This window comes from Micromys minutus (genome assembly GCF_963924665.1).
Source record: "Micromys minutus genome assembly, chromosome: 7".
In the NCBI taxonomy this organism is placed as follows: domain Eukaryota; kingdom Metazoa; phylum Chordata; class Mammalia; order Rodentia; family Muridae; genus Micromys; species Micromys minutus.
Genome location: NC_137976.1, coordinates 45,470,912 through 45,497,686, shown reverse-complemented (window position 1 = coordinate 45,497,686; position 26,775 = coordinate 45,470,912). Strand labels below are relative to the sequence as shown.

General features: G+C 40.1%; 1 protein-coding gene across 1 annotated transcript in view; it reads left to right on the top strand.

The window, feature by feature from the left end:
- MORC1 (MORC family CW-type zinc finger 1) overlaps window positions 1-10,247 on the top strand; it is a gene marked incomplete at both ends in the record, with an annotated part of 145,875 nt that extends 135,628 nt beyond the window's left edge. The window contains 4 exons of the mRNA XM_080919493.1: window positions 2,656-2,743; window positions 4,397-4,450; window positions 7,138-7,332; window positions 10,119-10,247. Of these exons, the coding sequence (XP_080775619.1) occupies window positions 2,656-2,743; window positions 4,397-4,450; window positions 7,138-7,332; window positions 10,119-10,247 (466 nt within the window). The remainder of the gene's footprint in view (window positions 1-2,655; window positions 2,744-4,396; window positions 4,451-7,137; window positions 7,333-10,118) is intronic.
- Between the last annotated feature and the right edge of the window lie 16,528 nt (window positions 10,248-26,775).

Here is a 26,775-nt window from a genome sequence, read left to right as displayed (position 1 = left end):
AGGAAGTTTTGAGACTTGTTAAATAGTTATAATCAGAACTTACAGGTATGAACTTTCATAACATTTTTTCCTTTTTTGTGTTTGACTCTGGGGGTGGAGTGTGAATTAATTTTGCAGAAAAATAAGGCGTGTGTGTGTATATGTGTGTGTGTGTGTGTGTGTGTGTTTGTTTGGAGACTGCATATTGTTGTATCACTTATCATTCTGTCTAGTCAGTCTGGGGAACAGAATTTCCAAAGGAACTATTTAGCCACAACATGCTTTAGAAAGGCACAAAAGATATCAGAGAAAAAAAAAATACACACAATTTTCAGATGTGCTGGCATACATTTCTAGATCCTATGTTCTCCTAGAAATTAAATAAGTATCGTGAATACAATTGATCCCAGAAAAATGTGATACATTCTGACAAAATAAAAGACCTTCAGAGCAGGGGACACCAAGGTCTAAGCAAACTGAGATCCATATGTGATTTCTTTTTCATTCTTCTTTGAGACATGATCTCATTAAACAGCTTAAGATAGTCTTGAAGCCAGTCTTCCCGCCTCAGTTTCCCAAGTGTTACGATTAAAGGTTGTGCTTCTACCTTGGACCCATCTATGAATTTTAAGACTATCCCTGCAGGGTCTAATGAAGGGAATTGCTCTGGGTAATTAAACACCTTTGTTCTTGGGGTAAAGTGAATAGAGCTGGTAGTTGTTTTTCTCCAGGAAGCTTTCCCCACTGATTCTCTACAGAAACGAATACTCACACAGGTGCAGAGGTTTCCTGGAATGGTCATTGCAGATTTCTGGTATTGCAGATCTTTTAATCTCTTAAAATATTTTTCTTCTGTTTCTGCCTCTATCTCTGTCTCCAATCCTCCCAGCAGGGATGTATCTGCTGTTATGCATGCCCTTGTGTGTTTGCATGTTTGTCACATGTATGTGGCGCGCGCGTGTGTGTGTGTGTGTGTGTGTGTGTGTGTGTGTGTGTGTGTGTGTACAGATGACTCTGGAGCACTGGGATTAAGGTGCCTACTCTGTTCACCTAGCAGTTATATGAATGCAGGGAATCCAAACACCAGCCCTTTTATAAGCAATAGACCATCTACCCAGCCTCCCCTCCTCTCTGTGTCTTTCTCTCTTTCTTCTTTTTTCTTTATCTTCTTCTCCTCCTTCTCCTTCCCCTCCTCCTCCCCCTTCTTCTTTCTCTTTCTCCTTTTTCTCGCCCTGTTCCTCTTCCTCCTCTTCTTTTCCCTTCATTTTGTTACTTCTCCTTCCTTTCTATCCTTTTTTTCTCCTTTGGTTTTCTTTCTTTTTTAGTTTTCATTGGATATTTTCTTTGTTTTCATTTTAAATGTTATTCCCTTTCCCGGTTTTCCTTCTGGAAAACCCCTATCTCCCCCTCCCCTTACTTCCATGAGGGTGCTCCCCCGCCCACACGCCCACCCACCCACCCATCCACTTCCTCTCCTCTCCTTGCCCTAGCATTCCCCTACATTGGGACAATGAGCCTTCACAGGACCAACTGCTTCTATTCACATTGATGCCAGTTAAGGCCATCCTCTGCTACATATGCAGCTGGAGCCATGGGTCCTTCCATGTGTACTCTTTTGTTGGTGGTTTAGTCCCTGGGAGTTCTGAGGGCTCTGGTTGGTTGATATTGTTGTTCTTCCTAAGGGATTTGCAATCCATAGGTTGCTTGCTTCTTCAGTCATTTTTCTAACTCCTACATTGGGGACCCCATTCTTAGCCCAGTGGTTGGCTGTGAGCATCCACCTCTGTATTTGTCAGCTTGTCAGAGCCTCTCAGGAGACAGCTATATCAGGCTCCTGTCAGCATATACTTCTTGGCATTTGCAATATTGTCTGGGTTTGGTGACTATATATGGGATGAATCCCCAGGCGAGGCAGTCTCTCAATGGCGTTTCCTTCAGTCTTTGGTCCAAACATTGTCTCTGTATTTCCTCCTGAGAATATTTTTGTTCCCACTTCTAAGAAGGACTGACCCATCTGTGAACTGTATCTTGGGTATTCTGGGCTCTTGAGCTAATATCCACTTATCAGTGAGTGTATACCATGTGTGTTGTATTGTGATTGGGTTATCTCATTAAGGATGATATTTTCTAATTCCATCCATTTGCCTAAGAATTGCATGAAGTCACTGTTTTAATAGCTGAGTAGTACTCCATTGTGTAAATATACCAGATTTTTTGTATCCATTCCTCTGTTGAAGAACATCTGATGGTTTTTCTTTTTATCTTATTGTTTTAATGAACCTTTAATGTCAAAATAAATAATAAGATAAAATGTATGGTTTGAAGAATAATAAACATAAAAATATGCCCTTTACACAGTTTAATGTAAATATCTTGAAAAAGTACAGAAAAAGAACCACAATTAAGGTATTAGTGTTTATATGGTCAAGATACAAAGCACCTTCATATCTGAGAGGCTCCCTCCTATTGTCCATTTATACCCACACCTAAGTCCCTGACCCCAATCTCTGTTTCCTCCACAGCACTTTGATGTCAATGGTGAAAATAAATATTTAATAGGAACTAACATTCGTCTCTGCCAGGAAGTTAGACACGCAAGAGACAAACCCTGTTATAAAGAGTGAGTGCTGCCTCTTTTGTCTGGGTACACTGTTTTTGTTGTGATTGTCTTCTTAGGGAGATTCTTCTGTATTTTGTTCCTGAGTTACAACTATCATCTGAATTTGAGTGCACATCTGTGGAAGAACTCATAAGAAATCCTGAGGTAAGCTGGCTATTTTGGAAGCGGGTGACTGACAGGACAGCTTGAACACAGAGGAGAATATAAAAAGGCATCAGGGACTGTAGATAGAAATTCCATACCAGGTATGTGAGAAGTTGTTGTCACAGGCTAAGTAAGGTAGAGAAGATCTCAGAGACCGAGACCGTTCAAAGGGTGAGTCCTTGACTGTGGTGGAAAGTATGGCAGCAGAAATGCAAGTGTGGCGTTAGAGCAGTGGCTAACAGCTCACAGTCTGATCCACAAGCACAAGGCACGGAGAGCTCACTGGGAATGGTGTGAGATTTTTGGAAACCTCAGAGTTCACCCCCAGTGACACACCTCCACCAGCAAGGATGTGCTTCTTAATCCTTCCCAAACAGTTCTACCAACTGAGGACCCCCACGCATTAAGACCTGAGCCCATGGAGGCCATTCTCATTCAGACCACTTCAACTCTCTCCTACCAAACAAAGAGTTTCTGATTTCATCCGCCATTCTTGAAATGCCGAGCTTAGGATTGCATAGCTCAGCCCTCTGAGGTGTTCAGGGTACCACTCTTTCTAAACATCATGGGAAATGATGAAGACAATGCATTCACCAAAGTTCTTCTTGGCGATAGTGCCATGGAAGATGGGAAGGACAACTTTGGCCAGCTACCTCAGATGCGGAGGGTGACTCTCACTCAAGCCTTCGTTCAAATCTAGTGGAAAAGTACTAATTGGGTTTAGTACCCTGCAGATGGAGGTAGTAGTAAGTGAGGTTCAAGACCAGTGCAGAGAAGAGATACCCCAGAAAAGAGCCTGAGAGGCACTTCTCTACTGTGTGGTCAACATTGATTGTAAGATTGGGAGGTGCACAAGGAAAGGCTCCAAGTGAAAAGAACATGGGTTACTAATAGGACAGTGGTGCCATGTGCCCAGGATTTCTCATCTTCACTTTCTGTTCTCACCTCAGCCTCTCTCACTGGCTTCTACTGCATTACTTAGCTGAAGTCCTTCCCTGTAGGGGTCTCCAGTGATCTCTGGGCCAAGTGCGGTAATTATTTTCTAATCTGACTTGCTGGGGCATTCAACCCAGGTTTCTACTTTCTCCCCAAAGTGCTTTCTTTGCATAGCCTCCATAACCACATGGTCCACTTCCTTGTTTTCTCCACCCCCACCCCATCATCTTACAGTATCTATTTTTCTGTTTGAATTCTAGATGTTACCATGTCTGAGAGCTTCTTTCTGGACCATGTTGCTTTCTCTGCAAAGAGCAATTTTTGGATGATATAAAACTAATCTCTTACCTTAATCCTGTTCAATATGCCAGTGACTCCTAGTCTATTTCCTATCTAAAGTATGCCTTCCTCACTCTGCCTTCTGAATATTTGTCATTTGATTTTCCTTCACCTTGATTTGTGCTACCTGCAGGTTGTTAAACAAGACTGGGTTTATTATGTATGTAGGCTACCTTAGTTCTTTAAAGAAAGTAATAAATTTAGGTAGGTCAGTTCAGTTAATTAACTTAATTAGGCTTAAAAGATGCCTAGTAGCAGTGTTGGTGGATTCTAAGCTTGGATGCTTTTTCATCCTAGAAACATCAGTGTTCTAACTGTATTCCAGACAGATCACTCTGTAAAGTTAATGTCCTTTTCTGTTATTGCTTATGAAAACAGCTGGAGCGATTCCCAGAGAGTATAAATGAAAAGCTAAAAACGTGTTTCAACCAGGTAAGCTTCCTTTCCATGAAGCCATTTATAGTCTGACATCTAAACGACCCTATGCTCTAAAGAGGAAATAACATGTGTTTTGAAATGTTAGGTTTGGAAGGAAATCAAATTTTCCTGTTCTTATCAAGACTTAGATTAATGTGTAGCATATCCGATGTCACGAAGCAACATCTTTTTGAATTTGAAAATGTAAATGTTCCCACAACCAGTGCTTATGTAGCATTGGAATGGGACTTTAGTTTGAACAAAAAATAGAAATCCTTAGATTTTAAGAAGTATATATTCTAGATCTTTGAAAGACTAGAATAAAACAGAAATTGTTGAGGAATCACAGAAGAATAAACAAGCTCCCAGGCAGTTTGAGCTTCTGAAAAAAAATAAAATCTATGATTTTTTTACATAACAGTTAACAAACCTCTTAGTCTGTCTTCTCATCAGCATGCTACACACACACACACACACACACACACACACACACACAGGCTCTGATAATCAATGTGGCGCTTTCTCAGAGACTGTTCTCAGTTGAATTTATGAAAAACACAGGTAGTCAGAGGGAAAGTTACCAGCATAAGCTGTGAGTCTCTGTGCTGTAGGTTGAGGCTTTAACATAATGGCTACTGAAGTGGCTTTTAGTGTATGAGCTTTCATGTGGAATTTTCATACATACTTCATTTTGGTTGATTCCCCCATGCTCTGCTCCACCTCACTTTCCTGCACATGTACCCTGCAATATACCCTGCACATATACCCTGCAATATACCCTGCACATGTATCCTGCAATATACCCTGCACATGCATCCTGCAATATACCCTGCACATATACCCTGCAATATACCCTGCACATATACCCTGCAGTATACCCTGCACATGTACCCTGCAATATACCCTGCACATGTACCCTGCAATATACCCTGCACATGTACCCTGCAATATACCCTGCACATATACCCTTCAGTATACCCTGCACATGTACCCTGCAATATACCCTGCACATATACCCTTCAGTATACCCTGCACATGTACCCTGCAATATACCCTGCACATATACCCTTCAGTATACCCTGCACATGTATCCTGCAATATACCCTGCACATGCATCCTGCAGTATACCCTGCATATGCATCTGCAGTATAAGTTTGCACCCCAGTATTTTCTTCTGCTTCTTCATTCCACCGTCTTCTCTGCTTCCTCTACCCTACCCTCTATTTTTGTTCTATTCCCACAGCTCCTTTACAGTCTCTCATCTTTTCCCATGTTTACTCCCACTTGGATACACAGAATACCAGAGAGAATATGTTGTGTTTGTCATTCTGAGCCCAAGTTACCTCAATGTAGTGCTTACCAGTTCCCACGCACTTTCCCCATACTTTCATAATTTTGTTTTCTTTCCAGCCATATGAATTATGTAGTGTATAGGCATATGTTTTTATGAACCATTCATCTGTTAATAGATGCCTAGGCTGATTTCATTTCCCTGCTATGGTGAAACATAATGCTATTTAATTCAATTGACTCACACCTGCTCCACTGCAACACAGGCCCCAGCTGGTAGCACTGAGCTCTTCCTCACAGCAGACAGAATTTTTGAATAATTGCACTACCTTGTGCTACCAGCTAAGTTGTTCCTGAGGACAAAGTCGGCCTTATATATCTTTGTATCACTAATAGTGAAGCGCAATGCCTTGACTTAGGAAGTTGTTAGTAAAATGTTTCTGAAACAGAACTATGGACAGATAAGGATTTGCACATTTGGTTTTATAGATGAGAAGCTCATGAAAGCCACGTCTGGCAGATGTAGATGGTGCGGAGGAACTCTGCACACATTAATGGATGTAAGGAAGGGTTGTAAAGTGTCTCTCTCTCTCTCCCTTCCCCCCCGTGTGTGTGTGTGTGTGTGTGTGTGTGTGTGTGTGTGTGTGTGTGTGTGTGCGCGAGCGTGCAGTTGTGTAGGCTTGTCTTACAGTTCCCTGCCACCCAGCCAGTACTCCAACACAGAAATCTTAAGATAGAAGCATTCGAATGTTTATCACAGTGGGGTTTATCACAGTGCCCTTATCTGTTTTCTCAGAATTCCCTGGTTCTCTCAGAATGTTGATACAAGTAAGTGATACCATTGCAAAGTGGGAGAGGACCTGCAGAAGCAGCACCATGTTGGAAAACAACCCAGACCCTGTGTCCTTGACGGGCTTTGGGGGCCTTTCAATACCCCTTACATCAGGATTTAAAAAGAAAGGGAGAGCGAGAGAGAGAGAGAGAGAGAGCGCGCGCAGAATTCCTTATTTTGCAGCCTCTGTGCTCTGAAGATTACAGATTTGAGTTACAGCAGTGAGTCAGCACCAAGATGTTCCATGTAACTGGCCATCTGCCAGTGGCTGTAGGGTACTGCTTCTTGAGATGACTTTATACCACTGAGGGGGAAAATAGGCTTAACCTTCACAAGGTTTCTCCTTGATTCCAAAGCCAAGGTCATCAAACCTCCCTCTCTGAGTCTCTCTATGCCTTCTATGATAATTATTTTCACATGCTTTCCCTTCTTCTTTCTCTTCATCAAAGAGTAGGTTCAAGTATCAGGGTTGATTCTTAGCCCCTGTGTACAGAATTTGAATGTGAAATTGATTTGTGATATTATTGGAAAATAATAATGTATTTAAATATATACTTGTGTTCTTCTAAAACCTCCTCAGATCCAGAATATCTACATGGCTCAGTATGAGAGAAGGCTCAAGAGAAAAATGCAATCTCTTGTCTATGAGGCAAACAGAAGAGGGACACTCAATGAAGTTCTTCTGGGACAGTGTGAACTGAAAAGAAAGAGGACTGAGGAGAAACTCAGTGACCTCCGTGCAAAGCTGGCCTTGCTGCTGCAGAAACTTCAGCTGGTGAGTGACAGGGGAAGGAGCTGGAACAAGCTCTGGGGAAAGAGCCTGTGGCTGGATTTCCCTCCTACCCGTGTGGTGTGCTTACTCACCTTGGCTAACCTGCCTAAACTAGGCCTTGATGCTAGTAATGATACTAAAATCTTTCAAGCTCAAGGGATAGTATGATAGATTGTAGGGGGACACACAAGCAGAGGACAGAGTGACAGGGCTCGGAAGAGTGTTCAGGCCGGAACACAACTATAGAGAAGTAAATGGTGACTGCTATTAAAATAAGAATGGGGGTATGTGTGGCCCACATCTAGTCTAATTGGAGTCTTCTGTGTCTCTGAGAAAGGGGAGTGTGTCACAACAAGAGTCTTCTTCAGCCCAGCAGGAAAGGGGGTTGGGACAGGATGTATGGCTACCAATATACCCTTTGATAAAAACTCTCCAGGCAAGAAGTCTAGGGACTTGGAAGTCTGTTAGGAAATTATAAACAGTATTCTCAGTAGAGTGCTTGTCCATGTCCATGTGAGGGGAAAGGCTACTGCAGACACTTAATTCCAGAGCAGTCTGGGCTGGCTAACCATAAACAATTACAAGTGCATTCACTTTTAAGGCATATGTTAGAACATTTAAATTTTTCTGTACTTCTTTCTCTAAGTATACACTAGAATCTTGGCTTGTGACATTCGTTGGTGGTTATCTTTTCTGTGATAAAACACCTGGATAAAATGAGCTTACAAGAGAAGAGTGTGTTTTGTTTTACAGTTCAAGGATGTGGTTTATCATGAAAGAAAGCAATGAATTCATACTACTGCTTAGGTCCTTTTTCCCTCTTACATTGTCAGGCCCACAATGGGAGGGTCTGTGTACCCCATTGAACACAGTCAAGATAATCTTCCATAGGCACACCCAGAGCCCTATTTTCTAGGTAATTCTGGATTTAATCAATCAGCTTCTCAAAGCCATGTGTCCAATAAGCAATAATTTCCAACTTTTTTTTTCAGGAAGTGAAAATTTTCAAAGCAATTTTATCTTTATATACAAATAAAAATAAAATTTTCTTAATCCTGGAAGGAGGAGTAAAGACAATAAAAAAAAACCAGGGAAGCATCATAAATGTGAATTATTGTCAGTTTTGCTTGTATGCTTCCATGATAAATTGAAGTAATGGGTACTGGTCCATCTTTTATTACTGTATTTTCATTGTATACACTGAGTTTTATAAAAACATTCCTTTCAAGTATATCATGCCCCTTTCCCATATCCCTCCAGACCTGTAAGTGGTCCAGCTTCTAGATGGCACATAGAAATCTTGGTTTTATAAAAAACTTAGATATAGTAGCCAAGGTTGTAAAGGCTTTCTGTGGATTCTAGAAATATATGGAGAAATCAGAGTCAAAACTGAGTTTAAGGAGCCTAAGGCATTTTAGAGTTAGGTCATGAGGTAGGTCTTCCTGAGCTCCTCACAGTGTGAGAAGGCAGGAGCAGAGCTTGAAAAATTTGAGGACTGGGGTGACTTTATCCTTGAAGAGACTGGAAAAGAGGCAGGCAAATCTATCATCCATCACTACAGAGTTCAGCAACTCTGAACATGGATCTGGGCTTCCTGGCTTTCTGTCTGTAAGGGTCCATGATTCAGTGAAGAATGATAACCTGGCACAAATAGGATGTAAATACAAAGAATGTTTTATTGTGCAAAAGTCCAGCACGCTGGGGTCGCCCCATTACCAAGACAGATATACCCACATGAAGTTGCAGGCCTGATTTAAAGTACATTAGGGAATTCCAGGGTAGGTGGCCTCTATGTTCATCTGTTGGGTTTATCTCCACAGATATTCCACTACTGGAGATAGGAGTGGGGATGTGGAGGGGGTAGAAACTTGCTGTGGAGGTCTGGGAACTGTGACTGAGGAAGTAGCTGAGGAAGTCTGAAAATGGCTGCAGACCTATATAGTCCTTGCTTCAGCCCAGGTGGCTGGGACATTCCATTACCTGGGTGTGAAACTTGAGCCTGGGTTTTTTTCCATTAGTCATTGACTTGCCTGGGCTTGCCTGGACTTGCCTAGTTTTAGGCCTAGTCTCCTTAACTGCCAATTTGAAGTTTGTCATGAAATCAGCCTAGCCTTCTCACGTCAAAGTTGTGAACATGTTGAAATGGGAGTTCATTTTCTCTAATATTCTCATGTTCAGCTTCATCAAGAATTCTTTCTATATCAAGTAAAAAATGAGATGCAGAAAATACTTCACACAAGCTTAGGTGGCCTTTCCCACTCCTCTGTTCACGCAGGAAGAGATATGGAGAGGGTGGTATTTGAACCATGAGGACCCTCACCTCCAGGCAGGAAATTCCTTCTCACCTCCCAACCCAATCTCCCTCTGCCCCTCAAACCCAGATGGAATGGGTTTTTAGCATGCTGCCAGAGAAATCCCCCTTAATTTTGGTGATCGGATGAATAAAAAACTACATTACTAAAGAGCAAAAAAGATAATAAATGCTAAATTGTTTTACACATGGTAATTGTATTTGGGCTCCTGTCAGCATTACCATTTCAGCCAATTCTTGAAAGAGGAAAACTCTAGCTGCCACTGAAGAAGCAAACATTATTCAAATCCTTAACCACTTGTAAGTGTAAAATAAGATTAAAAGAGAGAAAACCTTTGCAAAGGTTAAGAGCATTAATCAGCCACGATGTAGGGTTGCTGTCAGATGAATCACCAGGATGACTGCAGGCGGCATCCAGAGTGACAGGAGTAACAGCTGAGCCTCTCCTCCTGGAGTGACTGTGGCTTCTCTCTTTCAGGGTGGTCCAGCGGGAGACCTCCAGCAGATTGATACTTACTTAGAAGATTTACTTAAAGAAGATCATCTCCTGACCACTTTAAATGAAAAGTCTATAGCATCAGGGCAAGCAAAAGATACAGAACCCTGAAAGAGTATCTCAAAAGTCAGAAAAGGTGTTTCTTCTGAAAACATCTAATAAGGAAAAATGGAAAATTCTTTTAGCAAACAGTTCCTTCTTATTACTCTTGTAAAATTTAGCTTGATTCATATTTTTTTTTTTTTCTGTCTTGGTTTGCTATAGGTCCATTCCCTTTTTTCTTAATTCTTCCCATTCTATCAGAAGCAATTTCTAAGTTTTCTATTTTTCCCTCTGAGCTCTAGAAAAAAAGAAACTGTCACTTAAGCTTAAAATTTGCTTTAACTGGACTTTGATATGCTTTTTACGATAACTTCATTATTTAGGTGGACTAAAAGAATAACCCTTGTATGATGTGCATATGTTGTACACATGTTAAGAATTGTGTTTTTACATTTCTCTGTGTGTAAAATATTGCTTCACACTTTACTCAATGATTGCTTTGTTTAGAAATTTCTGTGACTTTGGAAAGCACAAGGAAACATTAAACATTTGTTTGTGGAATTGTGTTTTGATGTATATAATCCTCCTCCTATGGCATTTTGAACATGCGGATGGTATTTTGTGACAAGCCTTTATCTGACTTGTGTCTTAAACTAGTTGTTAAACCTTCCCATGAGGTATGCCCTCGCCAGTTTTCTTATTAAAATACTACATTGGTGTGTTTTATCATTAAATGGTGAGTTTATTATCATTCAGTGTATGGAAACCATACCAATCATTAAACACCTGAAAACACAAATGTAATAGTATCCAAAAGATGCTAATAGGTTTTACCCACTGAAAATACCTTACAGATTATTTTATATCATAATACTATGTATAACTTGTTTTAAAATTACTTCCTTATCCGTTTAAAAAACTATTGCTATTTTTTTACATATGGTATTGAGACAGTAAGATAATATTACTCTTTAGTGGCTTCTTGTTTCTTAAATCTACAGAAATAGTAAAATTTATTTAACCATTTCCCATCAGTGAACATTTAAGATTTATATTCACGAGGTGATGGCTTGCCCATCGGATTTGTGTATGCATATGAATCAATATTCTGGGAGATATGTTATTAAAAGATATGTTAATAATATTCGGTGTATAGTTTATATTACAAAACCCCATTACTCATTTAAATCCATATTTACAATATTCATGTATGAACAAGCAGATACTCTTTACTCTGCAGATAAGGAAATGAGATCTGAGACTCTTACGTGATGCTTCTGTGAAGTTAGTAAGTGGTAGAAAAGTCTAGAACCCATGTGTCCACAGTTGCAGTTATCCTGTCACTAACTTCACTGATAAGTTACTCATATTTGTAAGTTTCTAAAATATTTGTAAAATAGAAACAATATTATCGTTCTTTTCCTTTCCTATTATCTGTCTGTCTGTCTGTCTATCTATCTATCTATCTATCTATCTATCTATCTATCTATCCATTTATCATCCATCCATTTATTTTTTGACAGGTTTCTCTGGGTAACAGCCATGAATGTCCCAGAACTCCTGTAGTGCAGACTGATCTAGAACTAACAGATAGTCCTCCTGCCTCTACGTTCTGGATACTTGGATTAAAGGCATATGCCGCCACTGCCTGAACAATATCTTTCTTTTTTCAGTCCAATGTTTTCGACTCACTCAAAAATGTAGTCATAAGGTGTAGCCAATAACACCACAAGGAACACACTCACTAAAATATTGCCTCTGACTTTCTCAGCAAACTATGTCTGGATGGCTGTAAACCCAGTATCTTCAGTTAGTGAGAAGTGACTTTATTTTTAAAATTATATAATTAATTTCACTAGCTTTCTGATATTATTTAGCCTGTAGCTATATAAGCGGTTTCGAGTCACTTTCTGAGCACACAAGTGTTTTCATTACTGCTGTATTGCTGTGACAAAGCACAATGAAGAAGGCAATTTACAAAAGAGTGTGTTTAATTAGGACTACAGTTTCAGAGAATAGTCTATGAAGATGGAATAAAGCCATGGTGGCAGGAATAGCTTCAGAGTTTACATCTTAGTCCATAACCAGGCAGCAGAGAGAACACATTGAGGGTAAGGAGAGTCTTGAATCCTCAGAGCCCACCTCCAGCAGCATACTTCCTCCCTCAAGACCACACGTCCTAATCCTCAAATACTTCTACCAAATTGGGACCACACATTCAAATACATGATCTACAGGAACCATTCTCATCCAAACCACCATAACCTGTTCATTTCACAGAATCATTTCATAACATAATCATTTCACAATAAAGAATGAGGCACTAAATCAAGAGATAATTCATGCAAAACCAACCCGAGCAGAGCAAAGGGCTAAGTTTTGAGAATTATGTCAGGAGTCAGTAGATTCATATCTGATGATAAGATAGCAACTCCTCAAAGAGTCCTGTGAGTGGCAGAGAACATTTAAGATGGAACTCCTGACCTACTTGTGAACATAAAACATTTTGGGTCTGTGAGGTAGCAAAGGCCAATCAACAAGATCGAGTTTATAATGCCTTCATTATGATCCTTTGGCTTTCATTTGACTCTTAATTTTTCTTTCTCCCTCATTTGCTCCCTATTAATTAACCCCAGGTAAAACACACCCATCCACTGCCTTCTCACAACCCACAGTGTGCAGGTGAGTCGGTCCTTTAAACACATTTAGCACTGGCGACATGAAAATAATTGGGAAATCGCCTCTTTACCCTTGGAAATGTTCTGCATGTAGAGAGTTATTTTAAATCAAAATAAGTCTCAGCATGGAATTCTAATGCTATCGTTTAAATAAATCTAATAAGTGGGAATTGATTTGCAAAGACTGTTGGCAAAGTATGTAATGCATTGGTGACATTTTATCAAAAGGCTGATTGGTAGGGGTTTGCTTTTAAAAGTGTGATTATATCTAGATTGGCAGATAAAATCAATACAAATTAGCCAATGTGGTGTCCATAGGCTTTGCACTGCCCCTTTCTCATCTACCCAATTTAGTTTAACTAAAATAAGACAATTTGGTTTTTAATTCACATACATTTTAGCTTATAAAGATTGCTATTTGGTGAGTGTTATGAGTTTCTCATGCCTGAGGAACTGAAAAAATGCTTACCTGGATTTCATGAAAGAGAAGCAAATTTAAGAAGAAAAGTAATGATATAAAACAAGAAAAAGAAGACAAAACAAATGAACAAACATGAAGTCACAGGCTCGTGTTCTTCCCGGTTTTTCTTATGTATTACCTACATAAATCCATATGATTAAAATGTCCAGATGTCAAGTGGAAGCAAAAAAAGTGGCAGAGAAGACACCACTAACAGAAAGATGAGTAAAATTTGAAGGCTATGACAATGATAAATGATGAGGCAAGAAACTAAGTAAAATTGGAAACACAAGGCTGGCATTAGGATGTATGGAGTTCTGCTCACGCCCCTGGTCATTTTCCAAAGCCAAGATACAAGTGTCCTAAATCAAGCTAAGAAAGCCAAGAGCTGGGGAAAGTTAGACTTGTGTTAAATAAATTAGAATCTGTTTCTCGGAGGACATTCCTGTCCTCTGTGTTTCGTTATCAAGCGTGAGTTAGGTGGTGACCACATAGGAAGTTTCCTTGTAAACTTGACTTCAGGTAGGTGCAAACCTGAGCCAGTGGGAAAGGAGGCATGTACTATGCCTCTGTCCTGGTATGTATCTCATTTCTTGATTCTCAATCCTCCCAGCAGCTGCTATCCCATTGTACCTTTGGTAAGCGATACAACTTCAGCGTGGAAGTCTGATGCTCTAGACGCCCACTTCTGGGCCCTCACAGAGCCCCTGAGATTATTTGATGAGAGATGGTCAAGCTCTCCGGTTCAGTGTCAGGGACATGGATGTTGCATCTAGTGCCAACAGTGTTGTTATCAGCTTAATAAGTGTGAAAGCACTGTGCTCACCAGTGGCGAATAGGCGAGAGCAGAAACAATGTGTGAAGAAGCAGGCTGGGTGGGAACAAGGATCTGCTGTCAAGATGAAGCCTGTTTTCAAGGAAGCAGGAGGAAATGGTGTCTGGGCATGGATGCCGCTGATAAGAGAGCTCAATTAGTGTTCATCACAAGAGTGGCTGTGCTCATTTTCAGAGCTCTATTCCTGAGGCTTATACTTTTTGTTGCTATTCATTACTCAACCATGGGGATTTTAGGTTTGCTTATGCATCAAATGCTCCTTCACATTCAGGGCATGCCCAAACACTGTGGGGAAGTCCATGTGGAATCAGGTTGTAGAATGAGGGTTTCCCATTATTAAGTGGCACCAACAAACGAAACGTGATTTGGCACAGAGAAATGAAATGGCATATGTTCATTTAGGCAAATCAGTATAACACCCGCTGTCCATTATTCCTGGGGACTTAGCATTTTCATCTGTGGTGGTCTAAGTGTCCTGGAAAGGAATCATTCAAATTGCATTCCTGGATTTCTAGATCTTCACAGTGCTGGCAAGGCTTATTTCTGGTTTGCCAGAGTCATTGGTATGATCATCAGCTATGACATTTTATGCAATGTCATAGTCCACACATGCCTTTTTAAGCTGGGCTCAGTTTTCTGAGTGTTAAAAACTCGGGGAGGGTGAACATGCGTTCCTCACTGTTTTCTTCTCCTTTCCGTGTTTCCGTGTCTTCAGTGGTCAAACCTTTCATGGCTTTCTGTTCGTTTTCATTCTTCTTGTTTTGTTTGATCTCTTTTAACTTATCATTTCTAAACAGACTTTGGCTTGTACTCAAGTTGGACATGACTGTCAGAGCAGTACTTAAAGGAAAAGGAAACACATCTCTCGAAGTTTAGAGACTAAAATTTATATCATCAATTCCTTCAGCCACTTGCACGTGCTTCCCTTTTGTACTTGACAAATGTTTGAGATATTAAAGGTTTGGGGACATCACGGGACCTGTTGTACACCGTTGGTGAGAATGTAAGTTACTATAGCTGGGTGGTGACTAGTCTGGTGGTCTCTGAAAATATTGAAAACAGGGTTTTCGTATAAACCAGCCTTCTCAGTTCTGGGTATTTATCCGAAAACATGAAATCACCGTGCTGATGAGACATCTACACCCCCACATGCAGTAGGTAAGATGTGGAATCAACGTGGGTTCAGGTGCAACTGAAGATACAATGCACACAAGCACAAAGGAACATTCTTTAGCCTTAAAATGAGAAGAAAAATCTCAGTGCTTGGGACAACATGAACGAACCAGCCACGTACAATTTTGAGTTAAATAAACTAGGTACAGAACGTTTGTTCCTGAATAATTTTGTTTATTTGTGGCTTCTAAAGTGAGTTGAATTAGTGTAAAATGAGTAGTGTAAAATGAGTAGAGTGTAAAATGAGTAGAGGAGAGTAGAATGGCAGGTGCCAGGCAGCCACAATGGAAGAATGGAAAGCCATTAGTTAAAAGGGGGTCGCTGATCACTGATCACACTTTATATATCTGAAATTGTCACAAGAGATCTTACCTCAAAATAAGTTTGTGAGATGACACATACATTGCTCTACTTAATAATTTTAAGTGTGTTCATGTTTAATGTTGTAGACTATAACGGCAATTCTTTTAAAAATGATAAACGTATACTCTGTTTTTATGTGTACGTTTGGGTATATTAACACTATAGTATGCATATGGAGGTCACACGACAACTTGCAGAAGTTGTTTCTCTTTGCCTTGTGGGTTCCAGAGATTGGACTCAAGTCAACAGGTTTGGTGGTAAGTGCTTTTGCTGACTGAGGCATCTCACTGGCCCTATAAATATATACAATTCCTACCAAATAACACTCAAAACAACTACTTCTGGAGTACTTGCTGTATTCCTGACATGTGTATACATTGCACGATTAAGAAATTTCATCATCACAGGGACTATGGGATCTATTTTATCACAGTAACCATGACAATCATATTTGGGGCTAACTGAGCAGAACTCAGATGCTTTTCATTGGGAGGCATCTGTGTGTTTGTGCTGAGTATATGCTTCCTGTGTCTACACTGTCCACAGGCATGTGGTAAAACAGAGATACCGTGGCTATTCTCTACAGACCTTTATCTGGGTCAGGATGTCATGGAGGGCTAACAGGTTTCCCCCTTAGAAAACTCAGTTTGGCTGGGGATATAGCCTTACACTTTTTTTCCGCAAGCTCTCTTGGCTACAGGGGAACCTGTGTGTTTCTACCCTAGCAGTGAATCACAGACATGCCTGCCTCTTACGGTTGCCAAACATGGTATTTAATGCCTTCCTACCCTTCTCCTGCAATGGTCTTAGTTTTCACAGAGCAGGGACATGGAGTACATAATGTATACTTGGCAATTGTGTAAATTGCACACTTGAGATGTTCATCAATACAAGGACTATAGGATTTACTGCAGCAACAATGCCAACTACACCTCAATCCTACAGGAGGCACCACTGAGCAGGACTCAGATGCTTTCCTTCGGAAGACATCAGTGTACTGATGTTTGGGAACCTTCTTTTCCTAGTCTTTTGCACAGATTAACACGTTAATGATTAACTCTGAGTCTTCAGTAACACTGCCGTGTAACGTTAAGAAAAAAAATTCAAGGTGCTTCCCTTCGTATCATGTAACTAAGACTGAACCCTGATTTGGAATTTTTACTTTCCACTCCCCGTGTCTCCTGATGTCTCTGCCTGTCTGTTGCGTGAGCCTGAATCTGTCCTTACCTCAAGGCTCTCTTGAGAATCTGTCCCTGTTCCTGTATGTCTGTCTGACTGTGTCTCCATCAGTCCCTAACAACTGGCTTTGCTTTCTATTGAACAGCACAGGAGGTACCATGTGGGGACCAAATAAGATACCTTACAGAAATCTCTGACAGTTTTATGAAGGATTGTCACTAAATCAAATTAATCCAGATATCAAACAGTATGCAAAGGCCATTGCTTATTAAGCAATATTCAAATATATTCATGATGGATATCATTTGATAAGATTGCATTCAACTGCTGTTGCATCTATTCACAACAAATGACTATCAGAGCACACATGCATTGTTCTGGCCCATTTTTATGAAGCAGACTTAAGATCACAGCTATGCATTAGCTTAGGTTATAAATGTTGATTACATGAGAAATCCAAGACATGCTTGGTTGTTTGTCTCACTGTTCTCTTAAAGCCAGATTAAGCACAGTCTGAGTACATAGTATGATAGCAGTCTTAAGTCTTAAATGGCCTTTAAGGTATGTTATTAACTCTATGAGGTCCAGCAAAATGTCCAGTCTCTTAGGATTTAAGTGATATTATTTATTAAAGTGCATTGCCACATTCATAGTCCATACCTCCCCAGTGAAATATATCTTTATTTGGTTTGGGAGTAACTTGGAGTAACCAGGAAATTTGCCTCTATAGACTCTTCTAAATATATTCAAATAGAATAATGTTTATTCTCTGGGTTCAAACTGTATAAACCACCAAGTACAAGAGGTAAGATGGAACTTGATTTCTGTGTTTCTGCCTCTCTAATTTCATGATTTTAAACCATGTCTGTCAACATTGCTCATCATGTAGTGTCTTTCTCTCTAGGTTGGTCTGTGTGGAAGAGATGGCTCGACAGTTCACTGCTACCCAGGTAAAGCAGGAACTCTTTTGAAGACCGTACTCCCATCTAGGGAGATGGTGTGGCATTGAGTCAGTAGATAGATGGCTGTCTGATTTTGAGCTGTTTACAGTGTGTTTGTGGAGAGAAAGTTATGTCCAGTTGCAGAAGCAAGCAGAGCAATGCCACTGTGACATGTGACAACAGTAGGACTGTTGTGGTCCAAACCACATCCTTCCATCAGAAGATGTGACATAAACTAAGTCATGGAGCTTTCTGGAGAAAGTAAGGCATTTTCAAATCATCAGGGAAGTGAATAACTTAACAAAAGCGAGCATCCAATAAGTTGAATCAGTAACTGAATTAGGCTTTTTACATTCACTGATAATCTCATAGAATATTAATAATCATATTATAGAGTGATTACTACTTTAATGAGTCTCCTTTTATACCTGAAGCATGGACAGGCTAAATAATGCTTATAATTGCATAGCAGAATTGGGAAGTTGACACCAGCTCTAAGGGTTGCACCTTGAACTGGTGTGGTATTGCATCTTTCCTGTAATAGCTCAGGTCACAATACACAGTATGAGAGACTATGGATGTGGGGCCTTATATCCAGAGGGTACTGCTAGCAGGTTATGGGGACCACTCACAGCAAGCATCCTATCTATATTTCTTGCCTCACACAGGACTAAATTTGCATCATATTCAAGCCACTCAACATCCCACGATGCCAGCCGTGATTGGTACAGCGGTTCAGCCTTTGGTTCATCAAGTTTATGGTATCTTCCTTCATACATGGAACATATCTACAGTACCATCATTGGCTCTTCAAATCATGCCAGATGCAGGAAGACAGGAGTGAAGCCACTTTTCCCACATTAATGATGATTAGGACTCAGGAATTGTGGTTGGGCAGTTCTATCTATCTAAATTATGTAAGAATTTAAAGTTCTTGCCTCATGTAGGCTTTCAGAAGTTAATTTGATTTTGTTGTTAATTTATACATGCATGGGTTATATGCCCATTGGAGACACAATCTCACTCAGCAGCTTCAGGCTGGCCTGAGACTTCCTCTGTCGCCTGGAATGACATTGAACTCATGGCCATGTGCCACCGTGCCCAGCTTGACCCTCAGAAGCCTCACTAAAGTAGGTAAATGGTTTTCCTGAGTGTGTGAGTCTGAGATTTAAATCCCAAATAGAGTTAACCAGTTTAGTTGTACAAGGGACCATTCACTGGCTAAATACACCAAGAAAACCAAGTAGATTCTCAGGTTGTTTTACATTAGCAGCCGTGGGCAAAGCCAGTGAATTAGGGGTAAGGAAATGAGCAAACACTGGTGTGGACAGGTAATCTGACACAGAAGAAAAATAAAAGTGGCAAAGTGACAGACAATGGGGCTTGGATATGTGGCATGGATGCTCAGCAATCACCCTGCCTCAGTCTCTAGAGTACTGGGATTACTAGCATGTACCTCAATCCAACTCCTTCTTTGTTTAGGATAAATTCTGGGATTAATTTCTTTATAATATATTATAATTCATAATATAACTTCTTCACAACTCAAAAGGGGACCGTGGGAGGAAGACCGTAAAAACAATTATGATGTCCTAGCTTCTGTCCTAGCTCTGACCCTCACTTGCTGTGTGTAATCTTGGACAATGTGATTAGCTTCTCTGCATCTCAGATTCTTTATTTCCTAAACTGGGACAACATGACCTATGTCGACTACATTATCATTGAGTGCATGAGATGCCATGTAGGTGAATGATCTCTGAATAAAAAGTGTGTGTGGTACGGCCAGCCAAAGGATGGCCTGTTTGTCCTCAGAATGCAGATGACCTCAGCATCTTGGGTGTGATTGACATGCTCAAGAGCCTGCTTCTTGTCGAACTTGAACAGTATCCTCCCGAGGAAAGGATTCTCCTCCAGGTTTGGGGCTTGCTTTCCTGCTTTTCTCAGCCTTCACTTATCCCCATGCTCATTTGTGTTATTTGGGATGACATTTTCAGTTTGGGATGGTTGCCAGCCACAGAATGAAACTAATCAAATGAGAATCAGCTTAGAGTTTTGACTGTCACCTCAGTCTAAACCCGAGCACATGTGTGGGAGTCTCAGTTGTACTTGAAATTCAGAAGTGACCTTTGATTATCAGTTTCCTTAGTGCTCAATATATAGGAGCCCTGGAAAGATGTGAGCAAGCAACGTGACTTTTGTCCCATGTCATAGTTGCTAATATTCATTGATCTCAGGCTAATATGTCACCGACAGCACTGTGTGGGGTTGCTTGGCCTATATAGTAACCAGAATTACTGTCATTACTCATAAGATGCAGTTCCTGAAAACACATAACCATCTATAGAGTCATAGACTTTTTAGGGTAAAGACAAAGCTCCTCACTTCAGAACCATGCCCCTGGCATGAGCACTCTCAAATATTAGTCAGTGTTGATAAATGGGCATATTTGCTTAAAAATCTTAGAAATTATAGTTTTCACGTATAACATCAGTTGTTAATATTGTTGCCAAGGCTTTGACACAATTTTACATATGAAAGATGTCAGCTTTACTGGACTGCGTTTGGTAAAATATAAGCCATTATGATGTGTGTATTGTAGTGAAGTTTATTGGAGCTGTGCTGTTTAATTCTGACCACAGGTTCTAGGACACACTTTCTACTTCAGAACAATTAGCTCTAGAAAAATCTTTGATTTGTTTTATAACCATTGGGGTGCCCTGTATGAACAGCCAGATCTGAATACCACCATTATCTTACAAATGCCGTGTTAGGTGGTAACAGACTGGTTCTAGGCCCATTTCCTACCACCAATGAGCTGAGGGCATGTAAAAAAAGGATTTTGGTGATAGACAAAGACAAATAGACAGATGAGTGATATGTGATTGATAAATTAATAGATGATAGGTAGAGAAATAGACGGTAAGTAGATAGGAAGATGATATGGATAAGTGATGGATAGATAGTTGATAGATAAATTAAATCAGTTTCCTTGCTGCCATGAGAGAATACCTGACTAAACCAAGTTGAGAGAAGATTTATTTTCGCTTGAAATGGGCAGTCATGGAGGCAGAAGCCTGAGAAGTTGATCATATTATATCTACAGTCAAGAAGTGCAGAGTGATGGATGCTTCTGCTCTCTCAGTTCACTTTCTCCCTTTATTCAGTCCATAGCTCCAGACCCACAAATGGTGTCTCCCCATATTTAAGTGTAGTCTTCGTACCTCTATTAACCCAACCTAGATAATCCTTCCCAAGCATGCCCAGAAGCTTGCTTCCAAGGTGATTCTTAGTCATGTCCAGTTGACCCATAGTAAAAACACAGCTTTAAAGCTATAAGGATAAACACATATAACCCATCATTTATTCTGCATTTCTTTGTCCTCATCTCACCCTTTTTTATTCATTAAAGGATCCAGGATCATTTCGTGGGACGTAACAACACAATAAAGAAACAGACTGAGTTAAAGCACAGCTGGATTTTATTTTATCTGCTATGAATTTCAAGAGACAGCTGTTTGGAATAGCAACCAGGTTTGACACCAGTGATACTTCTGTGTAAAAAGCTGCTGTTGTTGCAATCCCTGATCTTTAATATTTGAAGCATTCAGAAGTCATCAGATTTTCACTCTTATCTCTCCTTCCCTAAGATCATAAGAGACTGACTGCGGACTTTTCCTGAGATGAATGCATTCTTGTCAAGGTTTACTGATATCAAAAAAACATATTAATCATCAAGTGCTTGACTGGAAATTATGGGAAGCCCTTTGTCTCAGAACCCCTGAACTGTGTACAGCCATGGTCAAGTCAAGAGCAGCCATGTCTGAGCTGCATAAAGATCACATTATGAAATCAATTTCCTAAGTCAGCAGTGCATTCTCATCTTACTGAGGTGACTCTGTCTTCAGGCATCCTAACAATCCTGAATAGCTAAAGGTTATATTTGCTGTTAACTGGCATCCTTGGGAGAATCTAGGTTAGGTCATAACCCTGAACACAACATCTCTCAGGATTTTTAAGTTTCACAAAAGGTATAGTGTGCATTTGACATAGTTAGGGTGCCCCCCTTTTTTACATTACTCACTTTGAACTTTTCATGGCTACAAAATCAAAATATATCACCACTTAAGCATCTATTTTAGGAATCACATAGGCACAGAGACAGTAAGCAAGGGTGGGATGATTGTGGGCACAAGGGGTGAAACCTATAATGGATTTTCACAGGGTGCAAGATAGGATTATTTCGGCCTTCTATGGAAGTAAGAGGCCCTGGAGGGGGAAGAGATATGCTGTTCCAAAAGCAAGAACAGATTATGAAGAAAAAGTTGATTATTGAATTCAAGTCAAGAACCGGGGTGAAGACTATGAACCTAACTAACTGACATGAGACCAACAAAGACACAGCACATCATAGAGGAATACTTGGGAACAATGAATTGAGAAACTTTAGTCTGTGGGTATAGAAGCTAAGCTGGTGAGAAGAGGGGTACAGGGCTGAAGATTCTAGGAAGAACAAACTAAGTGCTCATGAGATACGGGGAGAAAGTGGGAAAGATGAGAATGAAGGCCTACTGAGAAGACAGGTGGCATCAGCTGGAATATGGAAAAGCTTCCTAGAACTGCCACAAAGGTCTCAAAGTCTCCCTGAAGCTAAGTCACCTAGTGTACTCAGCTCAGTTTCCTCAAGCAGCACCAGGGATGCTGTGATATGTTCCAGCCTACTTTTCTTTTTTAGTTAATTGATTAAGTAAGTAAGTAAGTAATGTGTGTGTACACACATGTGTGCGTACTTGCCTGTGTATGTGCTCGTACCATGGTTAGCAGGCAGAGATCAGGGGATAATTTTCAGGTATTGATTTTTTTCCTCTATTGTGTGGGTGGGTCCTGGGGACTGAGCTTAGGTCCTCAGCTTGAAGGTAAGTGCCTGTACCCACTGAGCCATCTTGCAGTCCCTTGACCTACCTATCTTTGTACAGGCCTGTCTTCTCACAAATATCTCACACCAGAAACCCAGTATGGTACACTGCGTCAAATATGTACCCTCAAGTCACATTTGTGTCTCTCTTCTAGAAAGAGGATTCTAACACTAACCAGTTCTAAAGGCAGTGCTGGATGCTATGAAGAACAAGAACTTCAGGCAAGGCTGACTGGGCTTAAATGGTGAAGTCACCTGAATTTTAGTCTTGTTACCTAGCTCCTTTATTTAACTTCTCTGAAAGTTAATTCTGTACTCTCTAAAATAAGAATAATAAGACAACCTGTCACAATAAGGTCACTTTTAGAATTAGAGATAATAGAGTTGACTAGCATATGCTGGAGACATAGGTTTTCTCTTTGTTCCTTCCTTTCTTCCTTCTTTCATTTTTTCATGTATGATATCTTCTAACTGTACCAATAGATTAAATACTTACTTTCATGTTCATGTATTATTTATCATTTGCCTTCTTCTTATACTTCAATTGGTCATTTATGGAAATAGTTGTGACTATGGCAGGTCACAGACATCACCCAGAGACCTTAAAATCCACTTATGGATTTTTTTTTTTTTATTGGGCAGATAGATCTCTAGGACCTTGTTCTCATTTTTTTGAAAAATTATGTTAGAACTATAAAGTCTTATATGCTTTATGGCAGAAAATAAAAGCATATGCTTATACTTTTTTTATAGGCGTAAGACAAGATGTGTTTATAGCTTTCATATACTTTAGAGATCACTCAAAGAAAATTCATATACATATGTACATACATACATACACCAAAGTCATGAAGAATAAGTCTATAGATATGTTGAGATTAAAATTATGTCTAATGTGCATACCCCGAAGCTTTTGTTTCCTTGGGTTTCCTAGAATGAGTTCTATTTGCATTCCTGCGAGTGTTTTAGAATCTTATGATGCAGAAAACTGAAGACATAAAAGCATGAGATGCTATCATGTGAGACCTGGTGGTGAAGGAACTGGGGGGATTGCTGAACACTTAGTGGTGAGGTGTGTGAAGAAGTAGATAGACAAAGAAGGAGATGGTTGTAGAGAAACCTTGGATGACTTTACTCCTGTGGTGCTGAAGACTGATCCAGGCTCTCGTGTGGTCTATACCAGAACTACATTTCTAACTCTATGAAAACATGTCAAGTCAAAATGAAACTCGGGATAAATACCTAACTGTGGCGTCTATTAGCATTCTGAAGTGTCTGCTGGCCTCCTGGCTCACTTGGTACCTGTGAATTCTCTCAGCTCTTTTCACCACACCCCTGCCTTAAACTTCTCCCACTCAGGGACTCCTCCTCCCCTAGCTCTTTGATCATGCTTTCTTGGTCTCCTCTCCTTGCCCTCTCTCTTCTTTGGTCTGCTCCACCCCCCTGCACCCCTCCTTTTCTTGTTCTCTCACCTGCTCTCATGGTCCCGTTCAGTCTACTGGCCATGTCTAGTCTACTATCCACTCTCTCTGCTCTGAAACTCTTCCAGATGCCTTTGGCTATACTTTACCTCATATATTTACAATAAAATCCTTCGCTTCAACCCATACATCGAAATGATCCTGTCCTCACTTTATACAAAGAAAATATTTTTAACCAATTCACGTTTGCTCCAGAAATGCAAGCAAAGACTGTTCATTATTTTTAAGTTAATTTTTCTTAGACTATCTTCTTATTACTATATCACTATTCTTAGACTGAACCATGAGTTTTAACTTCTTCTAATTGGGCTTTAAAAAGTTATACACTCACATGGGAATACACAAGGATTAAAAAGCCATTTGAACAGGTAGCAAGGTGACAATTGCTTACAAAATAGCTACAAATAAAAATGATACCTAATGTCTGCAGTTCACAAATCTTAACATATATCTGACTAAGCATGTCAGTGTGTTAATATAGTTCTTAGAGTCTGTCCTTAACAGCTTTGATGCTGTGGTTTTTTTTCTTTTGTTTTTCTAATGGTAGCGGTATAAGCATGTAGGAATTTGTTTACCTCTACATGATTCTGATGCAGGGAGTTAGTGAGCCTCACTTAGGCTCAGACCATGAACCTCAGACATATCCAGAATATTCAGTACAATACAGGAGCTTCTGTAGCTCAGCTAAGGACCTTATTAAGGTTACACTACAGAACGACCTTTGACTATTTTATTTTATTCTTCATAATCCCATCTGCAAGTATATTTAACTTCCCAATAAAGTTTAGTATCTTCTCTTGCACTTGATGTGTATGGGTTAATGTTAGAGGCTAGGCAGAGCCAAAGACCCTTCAGGGTCTTGTAGATGAAACAAGGAATACTGGGCTTTTATTCTGACAGAGTCATGCATGACAAGGCTATCAATGGTGCTTGCTTCGGCAGCACATATACTAAAATTGGAACGACAAGGCTGTCAATGGACTGGCCATGGCTCTAGGGAAAAGGGTTGCCTAACCTGGACTTTGAAGAGAACAGTTTCCCTATAATGCTGTGGTAAGATGTTCCAGTCACTGAGATATGAAATGCTTTGCTTACTGTGTTAGCATGTACCTTGTTAAGGAAGAACCAGAGCCACTCAGAGATCCTTATAAACCCTCTGTCTGCTGAATTCTACTGATGTGCTCTCTGCTTCCTCATTTGAGGAGATAAAAAAGCCACGATACTAAAAAACTTACTGACTTGGGTCATCAGCCCTCACAGCCCTCCTTACCCCAGCTTTTGACTATTTTCTTATTTCAGGTTTTCCTTGTTGGAATGCCAGTGCAAACTCAGAAAGAAATGTTGGTCAAGTACAGACTAAATATTTTTGTTTCCATTTATTGATAACTACAGGGATTTCAAAATGCCAAGTCTATATACAGCTTCTCTATTTTAACACTGCTGGTGGTTTATCATAGTTCCTCCTCCCAAATGTCACTCATAGCTAGACTGAAACAATATTTGGGAAATAATTCCACAGTATGGATTTTGCTGGAGATCCACAGGCATTTCCTGTTGTGGAGTTGAAAACAAAGAGCAAGTAGCTAAAGCTATTGTGGGATTCCTCGGTGGTACAGTCAGAGCAGGGAAGGGGATAAGAGACAGATCTGAGCATTCATGTTGCAGGATGTAGGATGCAGGATACAGGATGCCTTCTTTTCAGGTCAAAAGCAAAAAGAAAAGAAAAAAAGAAAGAAAGAAAAAGACTTAGAAAAATGGTATTTATAAAGATGCCAAAGACTATGTGGACTGGTTCCCAAAGAAACTTGTTTTTTTCTTGGAGAGTGACAATGGTCACATATTTTCCTCTTATACAATGAACCTTTACCTACAACCTTCTACAGTTATATTCCCCAAGTCATGCATGTTTCTTTACAAATCACAATAGATGACTACAGGAAAGAGGATCTGACTGTAGCTTTAATGGTTAAACTATATGATTGAAGACAGAAGTCAAGGGGTGTTTAGCTTCCAGAAGCTCTTACTAAAGGGGGAACTATTTTAATCAAAAAAGTCTCTCTATTTCCAATCAGCTAGGTGTGAAAATCAGGTTGGCCATGTTAGATAATTCCGTGCAAAATATTTATACTCATCTCCTGGTAGATCTCGTCCAGGATGTCTAGAACCTGGATTGTCAGGTGTTGAGACCACTTAGGCACTTTATATAAGAATAAAATACCAAATGTTCTAAGGGCATTATTGATTAACACAGTGTCACCATGTGGTCATGCAGTGGGTACCAGGAGCTGTGATCACTAAACCAGAACTCAAAAAGTGAAGCAACTTTTATAAACACTCTGGAAGATCACTTCACCAATGAACAAGGTTTGTAGCAGGAAGTCTTCTGTGATCCTCTGGTAAACTCACTCAGTAACTGTCCAGGGGAGAGATGATCAGCCAGAAAGACCCAGAAGTGTCTAACAGCATCTGTACCCCTGCTTGAAGACTGTCTGACTTGTTTATTCCCCACAAGTCAACAGGCTGACTTCTGAAAGATGGTGGTCAGACATGTCCTACCAAAACTGAACATCCGATG